The sequence below is a fragment of the Paralichthys olivaceus genome, chromosome 19 (genome assembly GCF_024713975.1).
Source record: "Paralichthys olivaceus isolate ysfri-2021 chromosome 19, ASM2471397v2, whole genome shotgun sequence".
NCBI classification, from domain to species: domain Eukaryota; kingdom Metazoa; phylum Chordata; class Actinopteri; order Pleuronectiformes; family Paralichthyidae; genus Paralichthys; species Paralichthys olivaceus.
The window spans coordinates 18,882,410-18,906,651 of record NC_091111.1 but is presented as its reverse complement, the minus strand read 5'-3'; the positions used below and the strand labels follow the sequence as shown (position 1 = coordinate 18,906,651).

The 24,242-nt window shown below is 43.9% G+C and overlaps 1 protein-coding gene across 1 annotated transcript; it reads left to right on the top strand.

Moving 5' to 3' along the window:
- Positions 1-407: 407 nt before the first annotated feature.
- Positions 408-22,665, top strand: LOC109641210 (clavesin-2). The gene is made up of 7 exons (XM_069514781.1): positions 408-713; positions 829-993; positions 1,936-5,223; positions 6,335-6,509; positions 16,322-16,432; positions 16,575-16,807; positions 17,333-22,665. Exons 3-7 carry the CDS (start codon positions 4,835-4,837, stop codon positions 17,424-17,426), a joined length of 1,002 nt encoding a protein of 333 aa, XP_069370882.1. The 5' UTR covers positions 408-713; positions 829-993; positions 1,936-4,834; the 3' UTR covers positions 17,427-22,665.
- The last annotated feature ends 1,577 nt before the right edge of the window (positions 22,666-24,242 follow it).

Sequence of the window (24,242 nt, the reverse complement as noted above, 5' to 3'; positions counted from 1 at the left end):
TCTGACAGATCCTGGGTCAGTCTGTGTTCAATGATCTGTTTCATTTAAAGCTTCAGTTCAAACTCAGACCGGTGACGTTTCACATCCACAAACGGGATTAATCTGGATTTTATACAAATAAATTCACAGCTGCCTTTTAGAAAAGGAGGATGAACCACTGAGAGAAATAAAGAGATGAGATTCGGTTTTTTTTTTGAGTGGATGACCGGGTCCATTAAAAGAGGAAAACCAAACAGAACTCTGCTCCACTTCAACTGGCTGATCAGAACTTTTTGTAACGAGGAGAAACACAACAGACAACAACGACAGTGTCATACAAACAAACCGAACCCACCCCCACACTGACGCAGCACTTGGTCCGGTCCATTTAATGGGCCTCTGTATTTAAACAGGCTCCACCCATTACAACCTGTTTGGACCAAACCAGGAAGAAGGTCTGAAGCCGCAGACACAAAAACTTAAAGACACAAAAACTTAAAGACAAAGAGAAGTGAATTAACACAGCTAATAAAAACAAAGCAGTGTTTTATGATAGAATGTAGTGTCTATGTAGCAATTATAAGATTCTCCAGCAGGGGCTGTGCGTGTGAACGCAAATCTCAGAGTGAGAGCCTCTGGACTTTCTGTGGAGTTACTCCCGCCAGCCCCCGGGGGAAAACTCCGGCTAATGTCCGAAGGAGCCGATGTGAGAACACAGCAGGATTCTCCAGTGGGTGTGTGACAACGTTTCTAACAAACATGTTGAGAGAACTGTTGCTGTGTGGATGAGCTGTAAATGAAAACATGTGAATGAAATGTTCTATCCTGCTGCTCCTCCTGCTGCTCCAGCTCCTCCTGCTCCTCCTGCTGCTCCTGCTGCTCCTGCTGCTCCTCCTGCTGCTCCTGCCCTCACCTGAAAATGTCTGTGTTGTTGCAACGTGTCTGAGGCGAGAATCTCCTGCTGCTTGTTCATGTCCGAACCTACTCCGGTGCAGATCCTCCTCCAGAGCTCAGGTCTGAAAACGTCTTGATTGTTTGTTGACTGATGCGACGCAAAGAAACTTAAATAGTCAGTTTTATTAATTTAATCTTGAGCGTAAATGTAAAAGCTGTACACCTCAAGAAAAAAGTAAAACGGAGAGAAACATTATGAAGTGATTAAGATTAGTGTGTAAGATCAGTTCGAGAACTAACTATTAAACAAATGTCTTAAAGAGAGATTTATCAGGAGTTTGTCAGATGGATCTCCTGAGGGAGTTTGTCCCACATGGGGGGGCTCTAACAGAAAAGGCCCTGGAGCAGGACTGTGGAGTGGCGATCGGGTCCTTGACTGATGACCTCAGGTTACGACCGGGCACAGATGGTGTCACTGACCACGTCACTGCACCTCTGGCCAGAGTGCGGCCCCAACAACATGGATGTGAAGCTAAAGTGGCCCCTGTGGTAAATGCTGAATATGGCCCCAAATAACACAAAAACAGATTTGGGTCACCTTTGGCACATTAGGTTGACTTTCGGGGTTGTTATGGTTACTTGTGGCCCAGAAGTGATATGGACCAGATCTGGGCCTAAATCACAACGGGCGTTAAAAGTCCACAACAAGACGAAGCCAACAAATGAACGACACATTTGTTTGATATAAAAGCTTCAGCCTCGGCGTCACCTGCACACTCGTTGTCAATCTCCGCCTCAGCCCTCGGAGACCTAAAGCCAAATCAAGGAGGCTCTTCAGAAAATGACAGCTGTGCCTCTGGAAACCAGAGGTAATTTCCAGTGCATGCTCACAGTCCATTTAATTCACTCCTACAGCGGCCCATCAGAGCTGAGGACAATTATTATCACCCCCGTCTCCCCGGGGACCCTGTCACTCTCTCTCCACCCCCACTTTGCTAAATTCAGTCTTTGGCCTTTTCCCCACCCCCACTCCCACCATATCCTCCTGCTCTTTATCCACAGTCCAGTCGACAGAGGGTTTGACGCTGCGCGGTGATGATGATGCTTCGTGTGTGAGGATGTGGGCCACTCCAGGCAACGATCAACACTTCTGGACTTCTCGTCGGCCCTTTTGGCAAACGTGGTGCTGGACAAGATGAACTCTGGACGTGACACTGAAGCGGCCCACGTGTTGAATATGGTCCAAATGGCACAAGACAAATTCAGGCCCATCTTTGGTTTACATGCAGTTCTGCTATGTCTTGTGGCTCAGATCTGGGAAACAGGAGCAGACCACCCAAGTGCTGTGATATTATGCAGTATGTGGGACGAATCTGATCTGATCTGATGTGTGTGTCGGGCCTTGGCAGGAATATGTGCTCTTCTGAGCGTCAGTCTCCATTTTGTTTTTGTACTTGCTTTGATTTTGTGGCTGAGGGAGAAAGTTTCTCTGTTGTTGTTTGACACAGACGCAGAAAAACCTCAGATAATGAGACACAAAAGAAATTAATTCAGCACATTAAAGCCTCCCCCACTCGACCCCCCACTCACACACACTCATTATCAATCAGTTCAACTATACACCCTCCATTTACTCTGAGTAAAATCAAGTCTATATACAAACTAATGTAATTCCTATTCATTTGAATGACCAACAACATTTATGAGACTTTTAGAAAAGAACAATCAGCAAACTGAGCCTCTGAGATGTTTTAGACTAAACCCCCCAACAAATCCACCATCCTTTCAGTTCTCGTCACATTTGTTCTAAATTGATATTCTGGAAAATAAAAATGAGTTTCTTGATTTGATCTTTGAAAACTTTTTAGCCTTGCAGTTGCTGCCCCTCACCAGTAGGAGGTGCAGCCACCCCCTCGCCTCCAGCCTCCTGAGGAAATTGAAGGTTTATGTTTAAGTGTAAAACTGTGAAGAAAATATTTTCTGAAAACCAGAAAGAAATTTAAACTCTGCATGACGTGTCGTCCAGCGGCTCCTTTGACCAACGGACAGAAACAAGGGATTGATTTTGCCTGAGGCCTAAAACCCTGACTCCTCCCTTCATCTCTCCACCCTCAGGTTTATGGCCTAAAGCTTTTAGACCTCCCCCCCCCCCCCCCCCATCCTCCCACTATTCATTCATCTCATTTGAATGTTCAGCCAATGTTCCTTTTTTAATATATTCTTTATTATAGGAGCGCTCACACATTTTGAAATGTTCTCGTATAATGTTCATATTTATAGCAGTCTTATGATATTTCTGTATTTTTGATGAATCTGAAAGGACAGTCCAGTTAATTCATATGTACATATATTAGTGATGATACTAAAAAATAGAGAGAAAATAAAAAATAAAGTTTGAATGATGCGTGTACATCCATTTACAATTTTAATATAAGAATACAGTTTGAAGTATATTTTTTATTTTTTCCATTAAACATAGAGAAACCTCAACCAGAGGTTTAACAAATCAATTTGTTTCATATTTATACATTTACATGTAAAAGAATAATCAGGATTCATATATTTAATTCATTTTTTTGTTTACAAATTTCATGAATAAAATGTGTAAACATACATGTGGGTAGAACCTGTAATGAATAACAAAATAAATCAAATATTTAAAATCTTCAGGTTATACATTATTATTATTATTATTGTTGTTGTTATTCTTCAGATAATAAAATAACACACTTTCAATGATGAATTGTCTTTAAATGTTTCTGCGTAATTCAGCTTCCTTCATCCCTCCCTCTGTTGTCCCTCCTCCACTCTAACGCCCCTCTCCATCCCTCCATCCCTCCATCCCTCTGCCACCTTGCCCTCTCTCCCTTTCTTTTTTTTTCTTTTTATATCTGTTGCCTTTTCATCTTGTTACTCCACCCCCTCCTCCATCCATCCATCCCTTCCCCCCGCCGCTGGCGTCCATACACCGACCGGAGCGCAGACTCTTGTTGTCAGTCACTCTCCCACCGAACAGACGGCAGCGGCGGGAGGAGGAGGAGACGGTAATCCCCCCTCCATCATCCACCCCAGTGCGTGCACCCCACCCCTCTCACTAAACCCAGGGACCGGAGGCAAGAGGGGAACAAAACCTCTCGGGGCACCTGTGATGCTGACACCCCACCTCCCCCCTTTTCCGGGGCTTTAACATTTGAAGTCACACCCAGACTGTGGAGGATGTTGGGAAGCTGTGGTGATTAAAACTGGGATGTAGAGGCGTGAAAAACAAACGACCAAATCTGTGACAGAGCGGCACCAGGACCAGCAGCAGCATCAGGACCAGCAGCAGCACCAGGACCAGCAGCAGCAGCATCAGGACCAGCAGCATCAGGACCAGCAGCAGGACCAGTCGGCGGATGGAGATGCGTTGTGAAGGCGGAGGAATCATGATGATGGTGATATAGCAGGTGCTGCAGGGTTGTGCCGCATTGCCTGGCCGCCGAGAGCGACGCCGGGGAAGACGGTGATGCTGTCGTCGTCATTGTGCCACAGGAAGAGCGAGAACGCGAGGAGAGGCTCTGACATGGAGGGAAGCGGCTGTCTGTCGGCCTCGGGCCGCTCGCATCAGCAGGTTGGATGCACTGAAGCCTGAAGCCTCCAGGACCCGATTCATGATCTAAAAAAATCAGGATAAAGTTGAATTCTCTGAACTGGAATTGAAATGCGTCCGTGCGTAAAAGTGGCCGCTGGCCCATATGTTGATAATGCATCGCAGGAGCATCATAGCAGCAGCAGCAGCATCTGTGTCAGTTCAGGGTGGATTACAGAGCAGCAGGCCTCCATCTGAAGTCAGCGTCTGATCCGGGAGCAGAACCACCGCACACACTTCTTCTCCCTGTTGCTGGAGGAAGCCGCTGGTTGTGTCGTCTCGCTGGAAGCTGGTGCGCTGTGGTCCCCCGCGGAGGGACAGCTGTTGCGGAGGATGACTCACCTGCAGGCTGGCCTCTCTCCGGAGACCCTGGAGAAGGCCAAGGTGGAGCTGAAGGAGAACCCGGAGACTTTGCACCAGGACATCCAGGAGGTCCGGGACATGATCATCACCCGGCCGGACATCGGCTTCCTCAGGACAGACGACGCGTTCATCCTCAGGTTCCTGCGGGCGCGGAAGTTCAACCACTTCGAGGCGTTCCGGCTGCTGGCTCAGTATTTCGAGTACCGGCAGCAGAACCTGGACATGTTCAAGAACCTGAAAGCCACGGACCCCGGAATCAAGCAGGCCCTGAAGGATGGGTTCCCCGGGGTGCTCTCCAACCTGGACAGATACGGCAGAAAAATCCTGGTCCTGTTCGCAGCCAACTGGGACCAGAGCAGGTGATGGATCATGAGAAGTCTCAAACATGTTTAAACCAACACAAACCTAATGAAACAACAAAACCTGTGATAACACGTGAGACAGATCTTTAACATTTATTTGAACGTCATGTTTTCACTAAAATATCTGAATTATTGAGTTAAACATGATCTTAAATTTAAAAGTTGCAACATCACGATATTAATATAAACATTCAGCTCTGTACCAGTGTATGAGCTGCACAGACGTTTGTCCAGTAACCGTAATAATAATGATATGGATACACAACACAACACAAGTTAATGCAAGTTAAAGATTAATAATTTAAAAAGAAATCGATAAAAAACAGAGTGCTTCTCTCATTGCATTGTGGGGGATCTGTGGAGATGCCAGGGACATATTTAAAATTGGAAAACCATGACAAAGTGCATTCTGGATGATATGAGACCGTTTTATCTGATCGGATATAAAAAGAGTAAAAGAGGCTGAGAGCAGAGAAGAGACTCAGTGTTTTAAAATCCATCATAACGAGGTGGAGGGTGGTTTTTACGGAGTCGACCACACGGCCATCGTTTACGAGAAAACTCCACGACTCATCTGTCTCCTCTCACCAGCTGTGCAAGTCTGTGATAAAGTTAGAAATCCAGAGGTGTGAACGTCTTCTGCACTAGTTTTGCTTTGCATCCGAGCGTCATTGGGTGTTTTAATCACCTCACACTCTCAGGTCCACCCGGCTGATCTGAACTGGGTGTGTGTCCTGAACATCTCGGGGCCCAGTCGGAGTCTCTCCTCCTCCCTCCAGATCTGTTGGCTGCAGAGTTCTGTATCTAAAAGTGGTAAACTTACAGCCTGACAGTATAAAAACCATGATGTTGATATGATACCATGTTATTCTGCAAGTCTTTAGATGTGTAACCATCATGTGTTGCACATGTCAGTGACTTGTGAGGCTCCATTTTAAAACTGCTTCATAATACGTCCAATGAGTTATAAGTGTCCGGATTCACAACAGATTCTGGAAAAGTCAGGAATGAAATATTCTGTCGTGTTTTGTGGGAGTGAGAACCTACAGACGGTTGCTCATCATGCTACCACAGAGCACATGGTCATTGTGCTGTGTTTGCTCCACAGATACACGTTCGTGGACATACTGAGGGCGATCCTGCTGTCGCTGGAGTCTATGATCGAAGATCCGGAGCTGCAGGTCAACGGCTTCATCCTCATCATCGACTGGAGTAACTTCACCTTCAAGCAGGCGTCCAAACTGACTCCCAGCATGTTGCGTCTGGCCATCGAGGGGCTGCAGGTCAGACGCTCAGATTTCTTCATGTTCTCAGTTTGAATCTGATACTGGAGTCTGTGGGCTGCGGCGTTTTTTAAAACCCGGCTCTTCTTTAGTTTTAGTGAACTGAACTTTGATTATAAGCGAGAGCAGAGAAGATACAAATCAGTTACTGCCAAACAACTTGTTGTGGAATATAAGTATCATGATTTACTGTTGTTACTGGGTTTGTCACTTCACACTGGAGGACGAAGCAGATGAATAGCTCAGATTTTTAAGCTGACCAAGGAAGTTATGTTTTCACCCTGTCTGCTTGTTTGTCTGAGAACAAGATGGCGTTAAAAGTATGAGACAGATTACCACCAAACTTGGTGGAAGGATGTGGTGTCAGGAAAGAACTGAATATTTTTGCTCTATTTCTATGGTTTGATTATAAATTTGAGTATAAATTTATTACTCTCAGGTTATATTTTGTTGATCAGGCGAAACAAGCGACCTGAAGACATCACTGGAAACTGGAGATCTTTTTGCTGTCGAATGTTTTATTGGTTAATTGGTCGACACTGAAAATAAATGTTAGTCACGGCTCTGCATGATTCACCTTTCCAGATTTATCTTGTAAAGCTCAGCAGAGTCACTGTGTTTGTTGTCGGAGCTGAGGGGGAACACAGAAATCTTCAGCTCCGCTCAACCCTGAAGTTCTGTTCCTCAGTTCCTGACAGAGGGAGAACAAACCTACAGCTCCCTTCCCATCATCCTCTCTGCTCCCGAAAATGTTCCACTTAAGAACAAGTGGAGCGCCGCGTCAAAGCCGTGAGCTTGTTTAAAGACCAGCAGAAGGGAATAATGACATTTCCAATTTGAATACACACTGCTGGCTGCTGGGTTTTTCCTTCAAGGCTCGTTTGGCAGGTAGATGGTGCAAGAAAAGAACCAAGAGGTGATTTTTCATGGTTGTCAGTTTGGTTTGGTTTTGTTGCTGCTTCCTCTAATGAGAGAAGGTTTTTTTCAGTTTATCTTTCAGGCGATGCAGAGTAATGACAGAAATGTGTCATTGTGATTGTGTGTTCAGGGTTTTTCATGAACACGTCCTCTCAGTCATCAGGAAAACCTCGAACATCATTATTGAAATGATTACAGGAGAAAAGGCACAGAGTTGTTTAGATGTTCTCTGGTAACAAAACCCCAGAGAGAATAGCTTGTGTGTGTGTGTGTGTGTGTGTGTGTGTGTGTGTGTGTGTGTGTGTGTGTGTGTGTGTGTGTGTGTGTTATTGCTTTCTCACCCTCCCTGCGAATCATCTGCCAATTTGTGTTTAGCTCCATTAGTCAAATCTGAAGGGAAGCGTTTCTGGAGGTTAGTGTTGAGTAAGATGCATCGAGGTCTGATGAGATGATCTCGAGAGCTTGTGATGAACGACAAACTGTCGGAGCTGCGATCTTTGAATCGCCACTGAATTTACTTCCTTTCATTTTTGATTTGGAGACGAACGGTCGCACCGAGAGTCGAAAAAACAATCCTGAGAAATATGATCCAGAGGTTGAGCAGTTCCCGGAGTTAAGAAGCTTTTTTCCGTTCACCTGTCCATGAGCATTTCTACATTCAATCAGAAAATGATGAATTGAATTTGCAATCTGTTTGTTTGACCTGTGGTGAAACTTTGTGCTGAGCTGCAGCAAATAAAGATAAAGATCCGTTCACCAGTTTATTCACCGGGAAGCTCGACTCAGTCCACAGAACCTGAACTGGAGAATCGTCTGTTGTAAACGCACTGATGTTGCAATCGATAATGTTTCTGACTTCAGTCACAGCCACTAGTTTACTGATATTAAACATTTCAGCCTCGACAAAGTCGCACCTCTCGCCTCAGGTCAGCTCCGACCCTCTGTCACCCTGTAAAGGATAAGTAGCTAATAGATGGATGGAGAGCAAGGGTTTCTCCTACTCGGCTTTATTTACAGGTTCTGAGTTTTCCTGTAATCACATCATGTGTTAATTTTACTTCTAACCAAGATGCTGAATGTATTTGCAAAGATAATTTTATTTACTTTGAATCGTGCAGCTCACATTAACATCCATGTTTACTAGTTAGCGGTCTACTTCATCCTCACGTGCAAGAGTGCAAAATAAAACAAAGTCAGTCATCGGTGAAGCTAAATGTTTTATATTATATTGGTTTGTGTTGAATGAGCTTGAACAGTGTAGTGAGAGATGTTTGAGGACAGAGACAACATGTGGCTGTGTGGGAGAAACTCTGTGGACGATTGTAAGAAACTTAGATGTTCATTTAATTCGTCTAATTAATTTGTCAGTACTTGAGCACCAGCAAGATTTAAATAAATACAGTTTTCCTGCAAACTTTCTTTCACCTCCTCCACTTTCTGCAAACATTAGTTTTCTGCTCCGTCAGCACGGCGTGGAGGTGGTGCGCTGCCGAGGGAAAAATCTTTCTCCCGCTCTCAGGCCGAGGGAATAACTCTGGCTGGTGCCTCAGTGTGACGAGTCCATATATAACACATTTCTGACGCTTCTCCAGACACAGATTAGAGCCTGAATTATTGATGGGAGCTATTAGCTGAGCCCTGAGTCATCCCCCGCTGTGAAGCCGCTCAGGAGGATGGCTTCTCATCAGTCCGTGCAGAAAACAAAAGGAAGATGTATAGTGGATTGATTTGATTTAAATCGATTTGGCAAATAAATGCACAAAAAACCTGGAATCATCAGGGACGGAGAATTCAATTCTGTTATTTTCCTCCAGAAGGAAAGATGGGAAAACAAATTTAAAGGTGAAAGATCTTCACGTCAACCTGATTAAGTCTCTTATTCCTCTCTGCCGTTTATTGCATTATCCCTCCCCGAGTGACAATGTGTGTTCGTATTACACCATTAACTGTAAATACAGATTAACAACATGTCTCCAACACTTGTCCAGACATGAAGCCACAACGTCCTGGATACGGGAGCTGCCATGTTGTGCTGGAGACATCGTGAGTCTCAGCTGTCAATCATGACGTAACCGATTAAAACCAAAGTTACTGGAAACGTAAACACTTCAAAACTATACCTTAAATGACAGAAACCAGCCACTAGGGGGCGAGTGAGAGGCTTTGGCTTCACTTACAAGGGGCTGTGATGTCATCCCTATAGACAGCGCAGATAAATACATCGCAAACACACGCAGTCGTCATGTTTAGTGTTTGTTAGTAGAGTTGATTTGAGTTTTACCAAACAGCCACAGTGAGTCAGTCTCAGCAGGTCCGGTTACAAGAGTTTAAAAGTCTGAGTCACGCTCGTCTGCAGGTCAGTCGTTCGCTGTGTCTCCTGCACGACGGCTGATTTACACCCGTCACGTCCCTCAGTTAACTTCCGTGTGCATCAGCAGCTTTACATCCACTGCTGCCGTCCCTCCGCCTCTTTGTCTCCGACAGCGCTGGAGTATCTGATGTCGATATGTTCTGACGGCAGGGTGACAAACGGCAATTACACTGCAAAACAAATCCCTACAAACGTGCACAGCATTCATTTGTAGAATCTCTAAACTCAGCACGAGAGGTTAATGAAGTTTACACAGGAAGTTGAGAAACGCTGTGAAGATATGATTCCAAACAATTCATTCAAAATCGACATATATATTATTTTTATTATTATATATTTTTTGTTGACTTGTGTAGAGACATGAAATCTGAAGAGGAAATAAACCAGCTTTTAGCCTAAAATTTAATAATGACGTTATTATATATATCTATATATATATCTATATATAATTTTTACAGCACGTGCAGATACATGTGCACTTTCTCATCCTCCATGTCGATGGGACTCAAACCATCTCGTGATTTCTGTCGCGTTGGTTTCGAGCGAACACGAGCAGCTTGTAGGCCGCACGTCTTGGGATCCAGATCTGTGCCACAGTGTGTTGATCATAGTCAGATCGCTGCCGGTGGCCCCTAGAGGCTTAAATGCTTATTACAACCACAAATATGTGACCGCTGCTCTGTTTGTTTGTTTTGGTGTTTTATTTACATCCCAGAATCCTCGGCTGTTAAAGAGGATAAACCCGACAGCTCTGTTCCTGGAGCCTGTAAGAGTACAGATTTAAATGTATTCATCAAATGAAAATGAAAAGATGACGTGGCAGATTGAGAGATACTTCCTGTATCAAAGGGTTCAACCTCAGGGGAGCGTGATTGTTCTCAAACTTCATGGTCATCCGCTCTTGGTTATTGTTAGAATGTGGAAACTTTGGCTTTGGTAGAGGCAGAGGAAAGATTAGGGAGTCACAGAATCTCCAGGGTATCATGACAGTTGATGATTTGTGACATCTGGCATTTATTGCTCGTAGATTTAGTGGAATGGAAACTTAGACCTGAGTGCGAGAAAGTCAAGAGGGTCAACATAACTTTTCTTTCAGTTTTGTGGAAACTCGCCCACTCGTGGTGAATTCTCCGACTTAATTCTGCTGCATTCTCACGTGGGCTCACGCCGACTTTCTCTGATGCTTGTATTTGGGTTCTGGCCGAAGAAATTGCAGAAGATGTCCACAGCAGCTGACCTGGACATTTGTGTCCTCACATCCGGCCTTAGACTATAGGAATTCTTAGACTTCTGCAGTTCTACAAAAAAAAAAAAAAAAATCTGTGCCTCGTATTTTTAGTTTTTCTAGAGTGAGAATCTAACGGACAGTGATGGACACGTTTAGTTCAGCAGCTGACACAGCAGAGCTCGCTGTCCTCGAGCCGACCCTCCGTTCAGTCCAGCTGTTAATGTGTCGCCTGGCTCTTTGTGCCACACGCTGCATTGACTGTGGTTTGTGTGCCGGCTCCACTTACACAGCTACGTGAAAAGAAGCCTTGCACGTACATTTCTTTATGCTCTTATAAAAGAGATGAGCTTAAAGAGTCTCGAGAAACACAGGAGGTGAGACAGTGAGCCTGTGTGCACGGCGGGCTTCAAACCCATCCAGTCGTAATCCTCCAGGATTACAATGTTAAAGAGAGATTAAACATTCAAGTCTGCAAAAAACCTTATTTTGGCTTCTTCTTCTTTTAAAAGTTTAAAAACAGCTTTCTGTTATCTGGTGTTTTGCAGCTTGTCCCAAATAAAATCATGAAACGGCATAAAAACATTCAAATTAAACGAATGAGGGCGTATCTTTTTTTATTTCAGTGTATGTCAGAGTCGTTTCTATGACTGTGGCTATAGAAGCTGCTCGTGGAGGCTGGAGTGGACGTGTTGTGTAAACGTCTTGTCCCTGAGATATGAATCACCTGGTTAATGTGACCTGTCACAGCCTGACACCCTCCGACCTCAGATCAGCCGCCTGCCACTCACCGACGTCTCGCCGACTGCAGCGTCGCGTGTGCAACCTGCATCCAGAGCTGCTGCGTTGAGCTTTCGTTCTGAATGTGATAATGATGACGTGAACCAGAGGAACAGTCTCATCTCTGCGTTTCCATTCGAGGGATTTGGCTCAGATGTGGTGACGGATCGACCTTGACCCAGGAATTAGTTGATTAGATGGTGATGATGATGACGATGATGATGATGATTTTGGGGGATTTTGTCCACGAGGCAGTTTTGTGTTATTTGCTCGGACTAAACCTCTTAATGTCCCGATGCCTGTTGGGAAGGTCCAACATGTGGGACTCATTGATTGCTGTTGATTGGTTGTTAGAATTAAAGTGAAGCAGGTGCACAGACTAAAGGAGCATCCACGCTGAATCTCAGGCGTCCTCTGTGTCCTCATCGTCTCCTTCTGTCCCCTCTGGCGCCCTCCTCACTTTTGTTTTCTTAACCCCCCTCTCCCTTTAACAACATCATCCCCTCCCCCCCCTCGTCTCCCTCCCACCTCTCCGTCAGCTCAGTCGCTCCATCATTGTTCAGCTCAGACAGTACTGGCGGGCAGCTGGTGTGAGGTTACAGCGGCCTGAGCGTTCAAAACCACACTGAGGTGATTATTCATTCTGTCGCGCTCGTGAATCCACCGGCAGCGTTCACACAAAATATTTGATCGTCATTAATCTGCAGTTTCTGTAGAAACGTGGATTCAAACAGTGAGTCACGGAAATCATCTCTAGAATCTCTCTTTGCTCTGGAAGCTGAGAGAAGCAACATCTTCTTCACCAGCAGCCAGTTGCATGATGCGATGTGCTTCGTCTTACTCTCCTCCTCCTCCTCCTCCTCCTCCTCTTTCTTCCTCCTCCCTCCCAGACTCCCTCCTGATCCATCCCACCCTTGCCACGTTGCCACGGCAACATGTCGGACTGCCGCGCTAGCTTGCTCTGCCCTCTCCTCCAGATGGGCTGCCTTTTGTTGTGTGTGTGTGTGTGTGTGTGTGTGTGTGTGTGTGTGTGTGTGTGTGTGTGTGTGTACACGGAGACAGAGACACATTTTCTCCGTCTCTGTCTTTCTTCGTCTTCCAAGCTGCTCGGTGTAAATGCAATTATAGATTTGTGCATTTTATTGTGACGGTCCAGACATCAGTTAAAATTCACGGTTTTTGCACCGTTGCAGAAAATAGAACAAAGTAAAGAATTAGTTTACATTTAATAGTTTTTTAATACTTTCTATCTTTACCTCCAACAAGGAGATTATGTATTTGTTTGTTTGTTATATAAACCCACCAGACGGATTGTCGTGGGTCTGGGAAGAATCCTAACATTTTGGTGCAGCTGCAGGATTTTTTGAGTTTTTCTTTGACATTGTGTTTCTCAACACTTCCACTGATCTTTGTGACGATCGTTCACGGATCTTGATGGAAAATAAAATCAAGCACTGATGTTTAGATCAGTTCCCGTCATGTTACTGATTCTAATACTTTGAATTTCATTGGAATAAAAGAGTGTTACTCACCATGTAGGTCAGCAAGGGTGTGATTTCAGTATCTCACAGGGTTTTAAAATGAATACGAATATAAATGAAGAGAGATGACGTGTTAATGCGAACACAGAAAATGATTTTAATCAACTTCAACAACAGAAAGCATTCGACTCTCGGTCAGGGACGGCAGTGAATGTCTGTCCTGCTCGGAGGAGTCATGACGCAGCGATGATTGGCCAAATCGTTCCTCTGTCGCTGCATCTCTCTCCCCCTCCATCCCCTCATCTCTCTCTCTCTCTCTCTGCTTCCCTCTGTGCGTTTGGCAGCAGATCAGTTGGTCCTCAGCCCACAATCTGGACGTTCAGGTGAACTGCACCAAACGCACACAGCATGAAGACGCAGGCGGAGGCGAAGGGGCAGACACCTGCAGTGTTTATGACAAACCAGAATGTCGGTCAGTAGAGCTCATTAATCCACCGAGGCCAAACTGTCCCTTAAATCCAATCACGCTGTTCGTCACTCACAAACATCAGCTCCTTCAATCAGCCCCATTTTCTTTTCTTTTTTTTAATCAAGATCCAGAAAATCCCTGGAAAGTTCCAGTATGAAATCTCACAATGATAATTCAAGTAAAAGAACTAAATCTTTCCAAGTTTCATTGAAATCTCTTCTGTAGTTTTTTTTTGCGTTTTTCTGCTCAAACACCAACAAATTCATTTAGGTGGATTTTAGAAAAAATGGTTCTGGATTTTAACTTCAGAGTCACTGAGCTCAAACATGAAAACCCTCAGAGATGAGTGAAGCAGCAGCGTCTGTCACATCGGATTCACTGTGGATTTACGTGATGGCTTCATCCTCACTTTAAAGTGGCCTCTGTAAAGAACACGTCGTCACTCCGGGCTACACTTTACATCCTGAAAGGAAAAGCACTCAAATGGATGTCGTCTTATTTCTTCCCATTTTTTTCCTCTTTGACCGGAGGACGTGTTTGCTCATCGCCGTGTAGATTGGAAGTGACAGCAGCAGAGGACGGAGCTCATCGACCCGACGAGCTGCTGAAGAAGCCGCGACGGAGAGAGAAGATGTACGACCAGGAACTCCTGCAGAGTGGTTCATGATGCGAGTCAGATGCTGTTACGTCAGCGAGCTCTTGGACTCAAACTCTGTATTGCTGCAGTTTTCCACCAAACATCTGTCTGTGGACGCGGTGTCTCAAACAAACGTCCACTTGGAGTCAAAGAGGAACTGATCAGAATTTAGTGGTCGAGGGTAAAGTTGAACGTAATATTTTATATACGACAATAAGAATATTCATTCTGATGAATTTCTAAAACCAGCTCAGCTTCACGGGGACGTCCGCTGACTTTTTGAATTTTACAAACCAGGAGCTGGGTCCAGTTTTATTTCACAGCAAAGTGGAAGAGAAACAAGCAACAGGGTTTATGGGACTAAACTGATGTTGTCTTTTAAAACGACCCTCTGCCGATGGACTTATTCTTCGTTTTCTGTCACCTTTCGTTTTCGTCAACCTTTTGCTGTAACTGAACACGCAGCAGTGACCTGCAGCGAGAATCCAAAAATAAATCCCCACAGTCGCTTGTTTGTTTGGAATCGACGTTTGCCTCCCAGAGGCCGAGCATCAAAGTAAAGGTTCTGCAGGTTTGTGGAACTGACGGTTTTATTCTGAAGCTCTGAGAAGAAGAACAGACACTTTCCTCGTATTATTACAGACAGGATTTATTTTCCATTCGTTTGTTACGTCCTGTTGGTTTTAACCTGTAGCTGCTGTTTGTCTTTGCTGTGTTTCCAAATCTGACTTCTTCACGTATTGAATCATCTTTTTGACGGATTCTCCTGGAATCAGACAAATAACATGAGATGGAGACATTATTCTAAATCCTGATAATCAATGATATCAAACCTGATAATTATAAGAATCTCATTTCATTTGGTTCGAGAATGATGCTGCAGATGCACTGATCGTTCATATTGCTGGACTTCTTCGGGTTGTGCATGAAAATGTTTGCAGAACTTTTTGCATGATATTATAGGAACCATCATCAGACCTCATTGTCTCCATACGTCTCTCTCACCTCGAGTCATTCATGTCTGCCACCTTTATTTGAACATCCTCCTCACACACTGTCTATCTCTCTATTTCCCCTGCAGCTCGTTTCATGTGTAATACAGCAGGTCCCTTCATCAAAGTGAGAGTGTGTCCAGGTTCAGAGTTCAGAGGAGTCCAGAGGGGATTCGGACTCCTCAACGAACTGCGTCTCTTTATTACGCGAGTGTCAGGATGTGCTCTGTCATATTTGTTGCTCTGGATCAGAGGACTCGCGTCGTCAGGACCAGCCGCAGCAGGGGCCGTTATTTTTAAAGGTGCATGGAGACTAAAGCTGCCTGCTGCTAAATGAAAGGTCGGGAGGTCACCAAGATCAATAGGATTCATGAATCAGGAACTGAAACACAAAGGTTCAAGTTGATATGGTCGGAGACTGTAAGTCTGTGCGGAGCAAAACACACACTCACACACACACAGTGTAATTATGATGATTGTGTCCAGCCTCCTATGAAACCCTGTGTCAGGCCCTGACTCACTAACCTGTATACGAACACACAATCATCTCCCTCGGGCCTCGTGCTCGGCTGTGACCCCAAAATAGACCATTTCCTATGGACGATGAGATTAGAGCTCGTTTACCAAACTAATCTAATGGAAACTCACAGAAGCCATTTTTCATTTGCTCTCAAGCCTCTGAATCAAAAGTGGCTCTTTGTTACTGGAGACGAAAACAGTTTCAGCTTCATAGTTTGTCAGAAGTGTTTGAGGACCTGATGCTTGTATCAGCAGGGCCTTTAAATGATGTGTTTGAATCTTACAAAGCTTGGTTTAAGGTTTTCTTCAGGTCCAGGCTGCAGAAACTTCACTGTTTGGGTTGAATCACTGATGTTCAGCAGATTTTCCTCCTTAAATTATTTCTGTTCTCACTCGTTTTTTGTTTTTTGTTTCCAACAGGACAGTTTTCCTGCCAGATTTGGAGGAATCCACTTTGTGAACCAGCCGTGGTACATCCACGCTCTGTACACCGTCATCAGACCCTTCCTCAAAGACAAGACCAGGAAGAGGGTACGTTCGTTCACCGTGATAAGGAACCATTGAGCATTTATAAGTATTTACTCATTACATCAAGTTTTGTTGTAAAGAAGAATTACAGACCCTCCTCCTACATGTGTTCAGTTTAAACCGTGTGTTTCTTGTCTCTGTGCAGATCTTCATGCACGGCAACAACCTGAACAGCCTCCATCAGCTGATCCACCCTGAGATCCTACCGTCGGAGCTCGGCGGTATGATGCCGCCGTACGATATGGGCACGTGGGCGCGGACGCTGCTGGACCACGCCTACGACGAGGAGACGGACTACTGTCCGGAGTCGTACACCCTGTCAGTGCAAGACCTGGAGAGAGACCTGGAGAAGAACCTGTCCCCGAAAACCATGAAGAGGTAAGATCCTGCTTTTACCAAAGACTAAACAAAGATGGACGTGGATACATGTCCATCAAATAACACTTTATTTTACTGTCACTAAATATTACGTACTAGAGTTCAAACATATTATTTCTATGACATGATGGTTAGATCACATTGTTTGCGACGTCGAGACCTTTGACCTTCAGAGGGACGTCCAGATCTCTGTCCTCAGCCCCGAGACGGTCTCTCACTGTGTCTGTGTTCGACGCCGCTGTGAGTGTGTTTGACATTTTCTGAGGCGTCATTCCCCCGATAGGCCAGCGTGTCGTATGATTCAGTGTGACAGGAAGTCATCATGAGCACTGTGTGAAACCCACTGACTCAACAGACTGTCCCTGCACGACTCTGCCGATCAACACGACATCGTTCGTACAGGAAACGCACTCGAAGGAACCTGTGAAATGATTTACGCGACCGCGTCGCGCCTGAACTCGAGTCGCCGCCTGAATCTCTGAGGACGCGGCCGTGCTAACGTTCTCGTGCTCTGTGTCCCTGCAGGTCTCAGTCGGTGGTGGAGCCCGGCGTCCTGAAACGACCGGACAAAGTCAAGAGCGAAGAGGACAACATGCAGCCGCTGCTCTCGCTGGACTAAACCTCACATTTACAGCTCAACAAAAAAAAAGTCCCCCCTTCATCAGTATTCACACACACAGATTCTCCACCAGACTTACCTGTGCACACACTGGAAACGCCGCCGCCTTCGCTGCTGCAGGATTCTTGTTCCTCTTGAACTCGAAGGAGACAAGCGGCCGGAGACCAGGCGGACGTTCTCTCAGACCGATGGCGTCCTAAGAGCTACTGATGGTGTTCTATATATTTATTAAGTTATTTGTCAAGTGCCAATTCCCCAAAAAATGTAAATTAACGTCTTTGAACGGTCCAGCCCCTCGGTGAGGACTAGGGGGGGGGGGGGGGGGGGCATGTGGGGCCACACGTGTGCAAAAACCACGATCTCCTGCAGTTGTACAGTATATTAGTGATGACGGAAGTGGAAAAGTGGAAATCAGACTTGAAAAGGAGGCTCGGGGGTTTGATTCCCAGGCTGCTGGGTTTTTTTCTTTGTACAGTGATTTAAAGAAAACGCCTCGTTCGGGCGTGAAGCACGGCTCAGGATAACGAGTTCATTCAACCTCCTGGACCCAAACTGGCGACCAGGCGGGTGGTTTACTGGGAGTTGACTCAACAGGGAGGTCGGGGGGGAGGTCGGGGGGGAGGTCGGCGTCTTTCCCTGTAAAAAAAACAAAATGTCTGAACGCTCAGCCTCACTCCCGTTATCTCTTGTAAAAGCAAACACCCCTTTACAGTCAGAGTCGGCTCCACATGAATCATCTGCTTTTTCCATTTTGGCCATTTTCTCCACAAGAGCAGTATTTATTCTTAAAGTATTTAAGCGTCAGGCTCTTTTTAAAACAGCGATGAAGTATTTGTTTGGCCGACGACGACCAACACATTTATTTTCATGTCCAACCAAATAAATGCGGCTACATTTTATTTTACGGAAACAGCAAAAGGGCAAACACGTCACCCTGTCCCGTAACTTTGTGATGGATCTCTTCTATTTTCAGCAATAATGATCCTCTGAGGTCTTTTTCCGTTAACGAGAGTTGATTTACGTTTGTTATAAGATGTTATAAGATTTACAGAATAAGGCAGTAAACGATCGTAGTGGTATTTCTTATTTTTTGCATGTTTTACACCATTAAAATCACATGTAAATTATTTTCTAACAAACGCGTAGATAGAATTCTTTTTTGCCTCATTCTGGGCTGCAATGCACTTTCTCAGTATTTATTTAAGGACGTTATCGGTGTTATGCAGTTAAAAATGAGCAGTATTCATTTGCAGTTTGACTCTCTAGCTTCTTCTCATGTTCAGCTCCTGATTTGAAGACGTGATCGAAGGTTTTTGCCTTCACGTGCTCTTTTGTAAGATTCCAGATCGATCTTACAACGTTAAGAAAGTGCTAAAAAAAAAAAATCCTTGATCCAGTTCCCGTCCTGTCACTAAGTTCTAGGATCCGTTTGATGGTTTTCGAGTAATTCTGCTGAAAAACAAACAAACAAATGAATTAATTAACAATAGAGGCGACAACACACAAGCGGCTCAGATAAAATCCAGTTTGGAGAATGAGGAAAGAAAAGCACTCAACACGTTTGTTAGGCCTGAAGGAAACACACACACACACACACACACACACACACACACACACTTGAAATGTCTCCTGACATGTGAACACACCAGACCTGCAGAAGATCAATAACGTCATTAATTAACATTTACTAACTGAGTTTGTGGTGAAGGCTGATGGATCTGAGGCAGCAGTGAAACAGCTTCATAAGTACGACTGAGCGGTGACATGACAAACACAGATCTCTGATCAGGTGTTCTTCAAAGGGATTTAAATATATACGTTAAGTTTAATTTCACAGGTTTTCTTCTGCACATTTAAAGTATTTGAATATAATCACAGTCGGATATTTAAAATGACGGAGCCACTATCTTCTGCTCCACTCAGTTTTCAAGAAGAAAAACGTGTCCATGTGAAACTGAAGGTGTTCGACACAGTTTACGTTCTTCCAACTCAACCGTTCACCACAGGGTTCAGATAAAAACAAAAAAAGAAGAAGTGTTTGACAACCGAATGTTGAGGAGGCGGGCAGGCGAGCAGCCGAGCCGAGTGCAGGGAGGCCGGCGGGCAGGAGGCGTGAGGTGGCCGGCCTCGACGAGAGCAGACAGCTGGAATGTTAAACTATCACACCAGCGTACTCGACATGTCGGCCTCACTCACAACAGCTCAGAGGCTCCGTGCAGAGCGGAGATAGGCGGCGGCCTCGGTGGTTTTCACTGTGGCTCAGCGTGACGTGTCTGGTTCCAGAGTTAGACGGAGACGATGCTGTTTTATTCAGTCGCTGATCATGATTGTACTGTTTACCGTCATCATGAATTAACCCCTCGATGACCTGCAGTGGAACATCTCGACTCTTCAGTGAAACACTGGTTACTTCATTAGTTGATCCTGCAGCTCATTGACTTCCTGGTGATTTACGTTGAACCAGGAACCCTGCAAGAGGACGCACAGAACGGCGACACACATGATGTGATGCTAGAAGAGTGAGGGTGACGCTGAACGTCCCAGAAAACTGTAGCGTCGCTCAGTCGAGCACGTGTTCCCCCTACAGGCCCAACACTCTGAAACCAGAAGCCTCTAGAAACCTCTAGATCCAGACTTTCATTTGGATCTACAACAAACTACACACTCCATGGCAGATTCTTCTCATCAGTGTCCTCGAATGTCTGCGAAATCAACGGAACGTTTTGAAAAACATCATCTCAATTATTAAGAAAGAGATCGAAAGAAAGAAATCTCGGATCCGCCCCGAAATTGAATGGGTTCCTTTCCGACACACTCCACATCCTTGCATCAGGTTTCCTGGTGACACTATCTGGAGTTTTCGTGTAATGCTGTTCACAAACAAACCAACAAGCTAGAATGTCCCTGAGCGGAGCTCAGACCTCGGCTGAGGTCCGACAGGTTCCGAAAAAATCTGCACCAAGTTTCCCACATTCAACGACATCAGTCACCTAAATATGTCTTCTTTTCACATTCGATGTGTTTATACACACGTGGCAACATCTACATGAAGAACAATTAAACCAGACAATAACTCCTTAAAGTGATGTTTTCAAAATATATATCGTTTAAACTAATTAGACTCATTAAGAATGTATCTGTCGCCCTCTTTAACCTTCAGTTAAAACTTTACAATCACCACGACTGCACTGAAACAAGAGGATGTGACAGCGTCATGATTTAACCGGTGCGCAGATGTTCAGTGTGTGTTGCACATCTGGTTTTTTTTTATTCCTTTTTCACTCGCTGCGTTCAAAGTGTCTCTGTAGGTTTCTGAATCAGTCGACGCTCTCGGGAAATGAAGAAACCACGTTCATCACATGTCGTTGATTCATTTCTGTGCATCAGCAAATATCTGAGATGAGTTGTTCACATTTAAAAAACCAGGATTCAGACGAGCCGTCATGGAGGAGGAGGTGTGAAGGAAAACACACATGAGCACCACACACAGGGAAACACACACAGACACACACACACACACACACACAGCCACTGTAGATGCTTCCAGTTGTTAGGATATAAAGTTTACATGTAATAAACATCTGTATACGGCTTGAGTTCCTCTGAACCTCTATCTGAATAATCTGCAGGATTATTTTGTTGTAAAACTCGTATGTAGAGGTGAAGATTTCTAATTTTATTATTACAGATACACTTTATCCAGTGACGCTTTGCGCTTTATCACATTTCTGAAATGTTTCTTTCTTTTTTGTCAGTATTTTATTAAAATTGATATCTACCTTGTTGACGACACGGGGGAGGAGGCAGATGCGTATATGTTGTATGAATTGTAAACAGAATTATGAGGTTTTATTTAAGAAACTCAGCATTTTGAATGTTATTTCTGTGTTGTTGTCTTTCCTGTTGACTTTGATCAAAGTGTTGTTGAAGACATTTCAGACACTTCAGACGTGTCGACGCAGACAAAGAGCATTTATCAACCGATGTCCCAGAGAATCATTTTTGGATATTGACGAAAAACAGGTTTATTTAGTTGATTTGAAATATGAGTGTGAGTAATTTGGTGCAGCTTGGTTGAGTTAGAGGGAACTGTTCGGCCTTGGAGGATATTTAGATCTTACTTTTACCTAGAATGTCACTCAGAAGAGCTCAAACCTCCGCCGAGACCCAGCCGTCCCAACAAAGTCAATCAAATTACACACAGTCATAGAAATCAGTTCCCTAATGATTTTAACCCAGACACATTTAATTTGCTTTGTTTATATCTGGGATCGATAGAAATGTAGGACACGAGATACAAACATTAATAATTCCCTGTGAAAATGGTGAGAAAGTCAAAATAACACCACAAAGAAAGTAAAAAAAAAACCAAACCAAATGTTCAGAGTTCATCCCTGACCCACGTCACATCCTTCCACCGAGTGAAATCCGTCCAGAGGTTTTTGTGTAATGAATGAAAAACACAACCTCCGACATTCAACAGCTGATGTCCATCAATGTCACACGTGGTTCACAGGAGTTTCATTTATGAATTCAGATTAATCAGCTTCAGTAGTTCTGAGATTCATTTCTTCAATACGACAAACTTTCAATTTCCATCTGAAACAGATTGTAGAAGATTCAACCTTGAAACTAACACTTTGTTTTATTCGCTTTAATCTGGATTCAGAACATTTGACAGAAATTTGACTTATATCACTTTTGTCCCAGTTATAAACATCGGTCATTAAATGTTCGACGTGAGGAGATGAATGAATCTGATTAGTTTCTTTAATCGTTGGAATCAAAGTCTCCATCACAGTCTTTGTCTTTGTGATGAGACTCGGAATATTTATTTCTCACTGACTCTGTCGTGTGTTTTAAATCTCAGCCGAAGCCACGTGTTCAATTAAAAACCTGATGTATTGTTTCCGATCACTAATGTTCGTGTTGTGCTTCGAAGATTCGGACTCTGAATGACATGTTTGACGATTGATCGTTTTTCTGACCTTGAATTCACGACCTTCAGTTGTGATCTATATGCTTATTGATTTTCATCTCACTGCTCTTTGATTGTAAGGCAGTAGGAGCTGTAGGGGGACCAAACTCAGAACTGAATTGTGACGTCGTCATGGACAACCAGTATATTATAGGAGCAAAAGCTGTTCAGTTAGCAGGTGTTAAATGTATAAATGTCCTCGAAGACAATTTGCTGAAATGCATAATGTAAAACAGGCAAAAATAAATATGGACACACGTAGATTTCTCTTGTTTATCATTTTTTAACCCTTTCATTCTTTTACAGAGGAGCAGCCGAGCTGGAGACTCTGAGGCCTCGTCCACACGTCCGCAGACACAGAGTCTCTCACACACGTGCATGAACGGAAAAAAACAGGAATAGAAAAGTCACGTCGCGAAAGCAAAAGGTGGTATTTCAATTACTTGTTATATTAATTCTTTGTGTATGTGAACTGTTGTGAACACAAACATGTTTTGAATCTGGTCAAAACTCGGAATATAATTCGACTTCAACGTTTCATTCACATGTCGATAAAAACAGAAACAATCTAAGCAAAGCTAATTAGAGAATCGTTATCGTCTCATTATCGTCACACAGCTGGTTTATATATCTGCTGTTGTTCTGGTTCATCGAATATGTTTTCAGTGTTTTAAATCTAAAAAAAAGTCCAATAAATGATTTTATAATGTCACTAAAATAAATAGAGAAACAGCGTCACAGTATACAGCAAATATTTAATAAAATGATGACACAAATATTGGCACTGTGGTGATTCTACATTCTGCTCAGCAAGTGAGAGTCCGACTGTTCTCATCGCGACAACATGGTTCATCTCTGCTTTATGATACATGCAACACCAAGTTTAAACTGTCTCTTAATCAAATGCACTTAAAGTATTTATACTGCTGCACTGAAACTAACTCACACACACACACACACACACAAGAAGTGATAGTTTTTTCTCCTTCGGTCAAACTCGAGTGAATCGTCTCCAGATGAAATGAACAAAATAAACTATTATCTACAGTTTCTACACAGAATCTGACTGACAGCGGCTTCGTGTGTATTTTACAGTGTCTGTGTTTTTCATGCATAGAAATCAAGAACAAAATAAACAAACTATAAACGTGTGAAATGGATGAAATCACATCCTGCAGCGATTTTCAACACATCGTCGTCCTCAGTCGCTTGAATGTCCATTCATGTACAAACTGCAACTGTACGTTTGATCGAACGTCTGAAAACATGAAGCGAACGCAGAGTTGAGAAGACTCTGGACTCGGATGACGTCAGAAGTGGAAGATGGCCGCGTCTGTATTCACGATGTCTTCGGCGTCATTTTTGTACAATTTTTACAACCTATGATCGTCTCGTCACCCGCGTCAGGTGAAATATACCTTACGCCTCGTTTGCACACAGTTTTGTGTTGTGTCCGTAATTCCGTTTGGACTTCGCCCCCTAGTGTTCAGCACCCAGATGTGCATTTCTTTTTCTTTTAAAGGCTCGTTGGGTTTTCACTGCCTGTTTTTTTTTTAGGCAAATGCACCTGAACAAAATCTTTAAGTTTTCACATTGCTGGTTAAAGCTCATTATGTTTTTATTCAATTAAACAATTAAACAGATCAACTGATTTAAGGCTTCTTCGCTAATTGGTTTTTATGCGAACTTCCAGAGGCACAAAGAGCAAACGGTGCGTGTGAAATCCATCGTGACTCATCAGAGATTCCGGATGTTCCCATCGGAATGAAAACACTTCAGAGTCAGAGCTACATGGAAACTAGGTGTTAATCATAACAAGTAAAACAAGTAAATGCAAC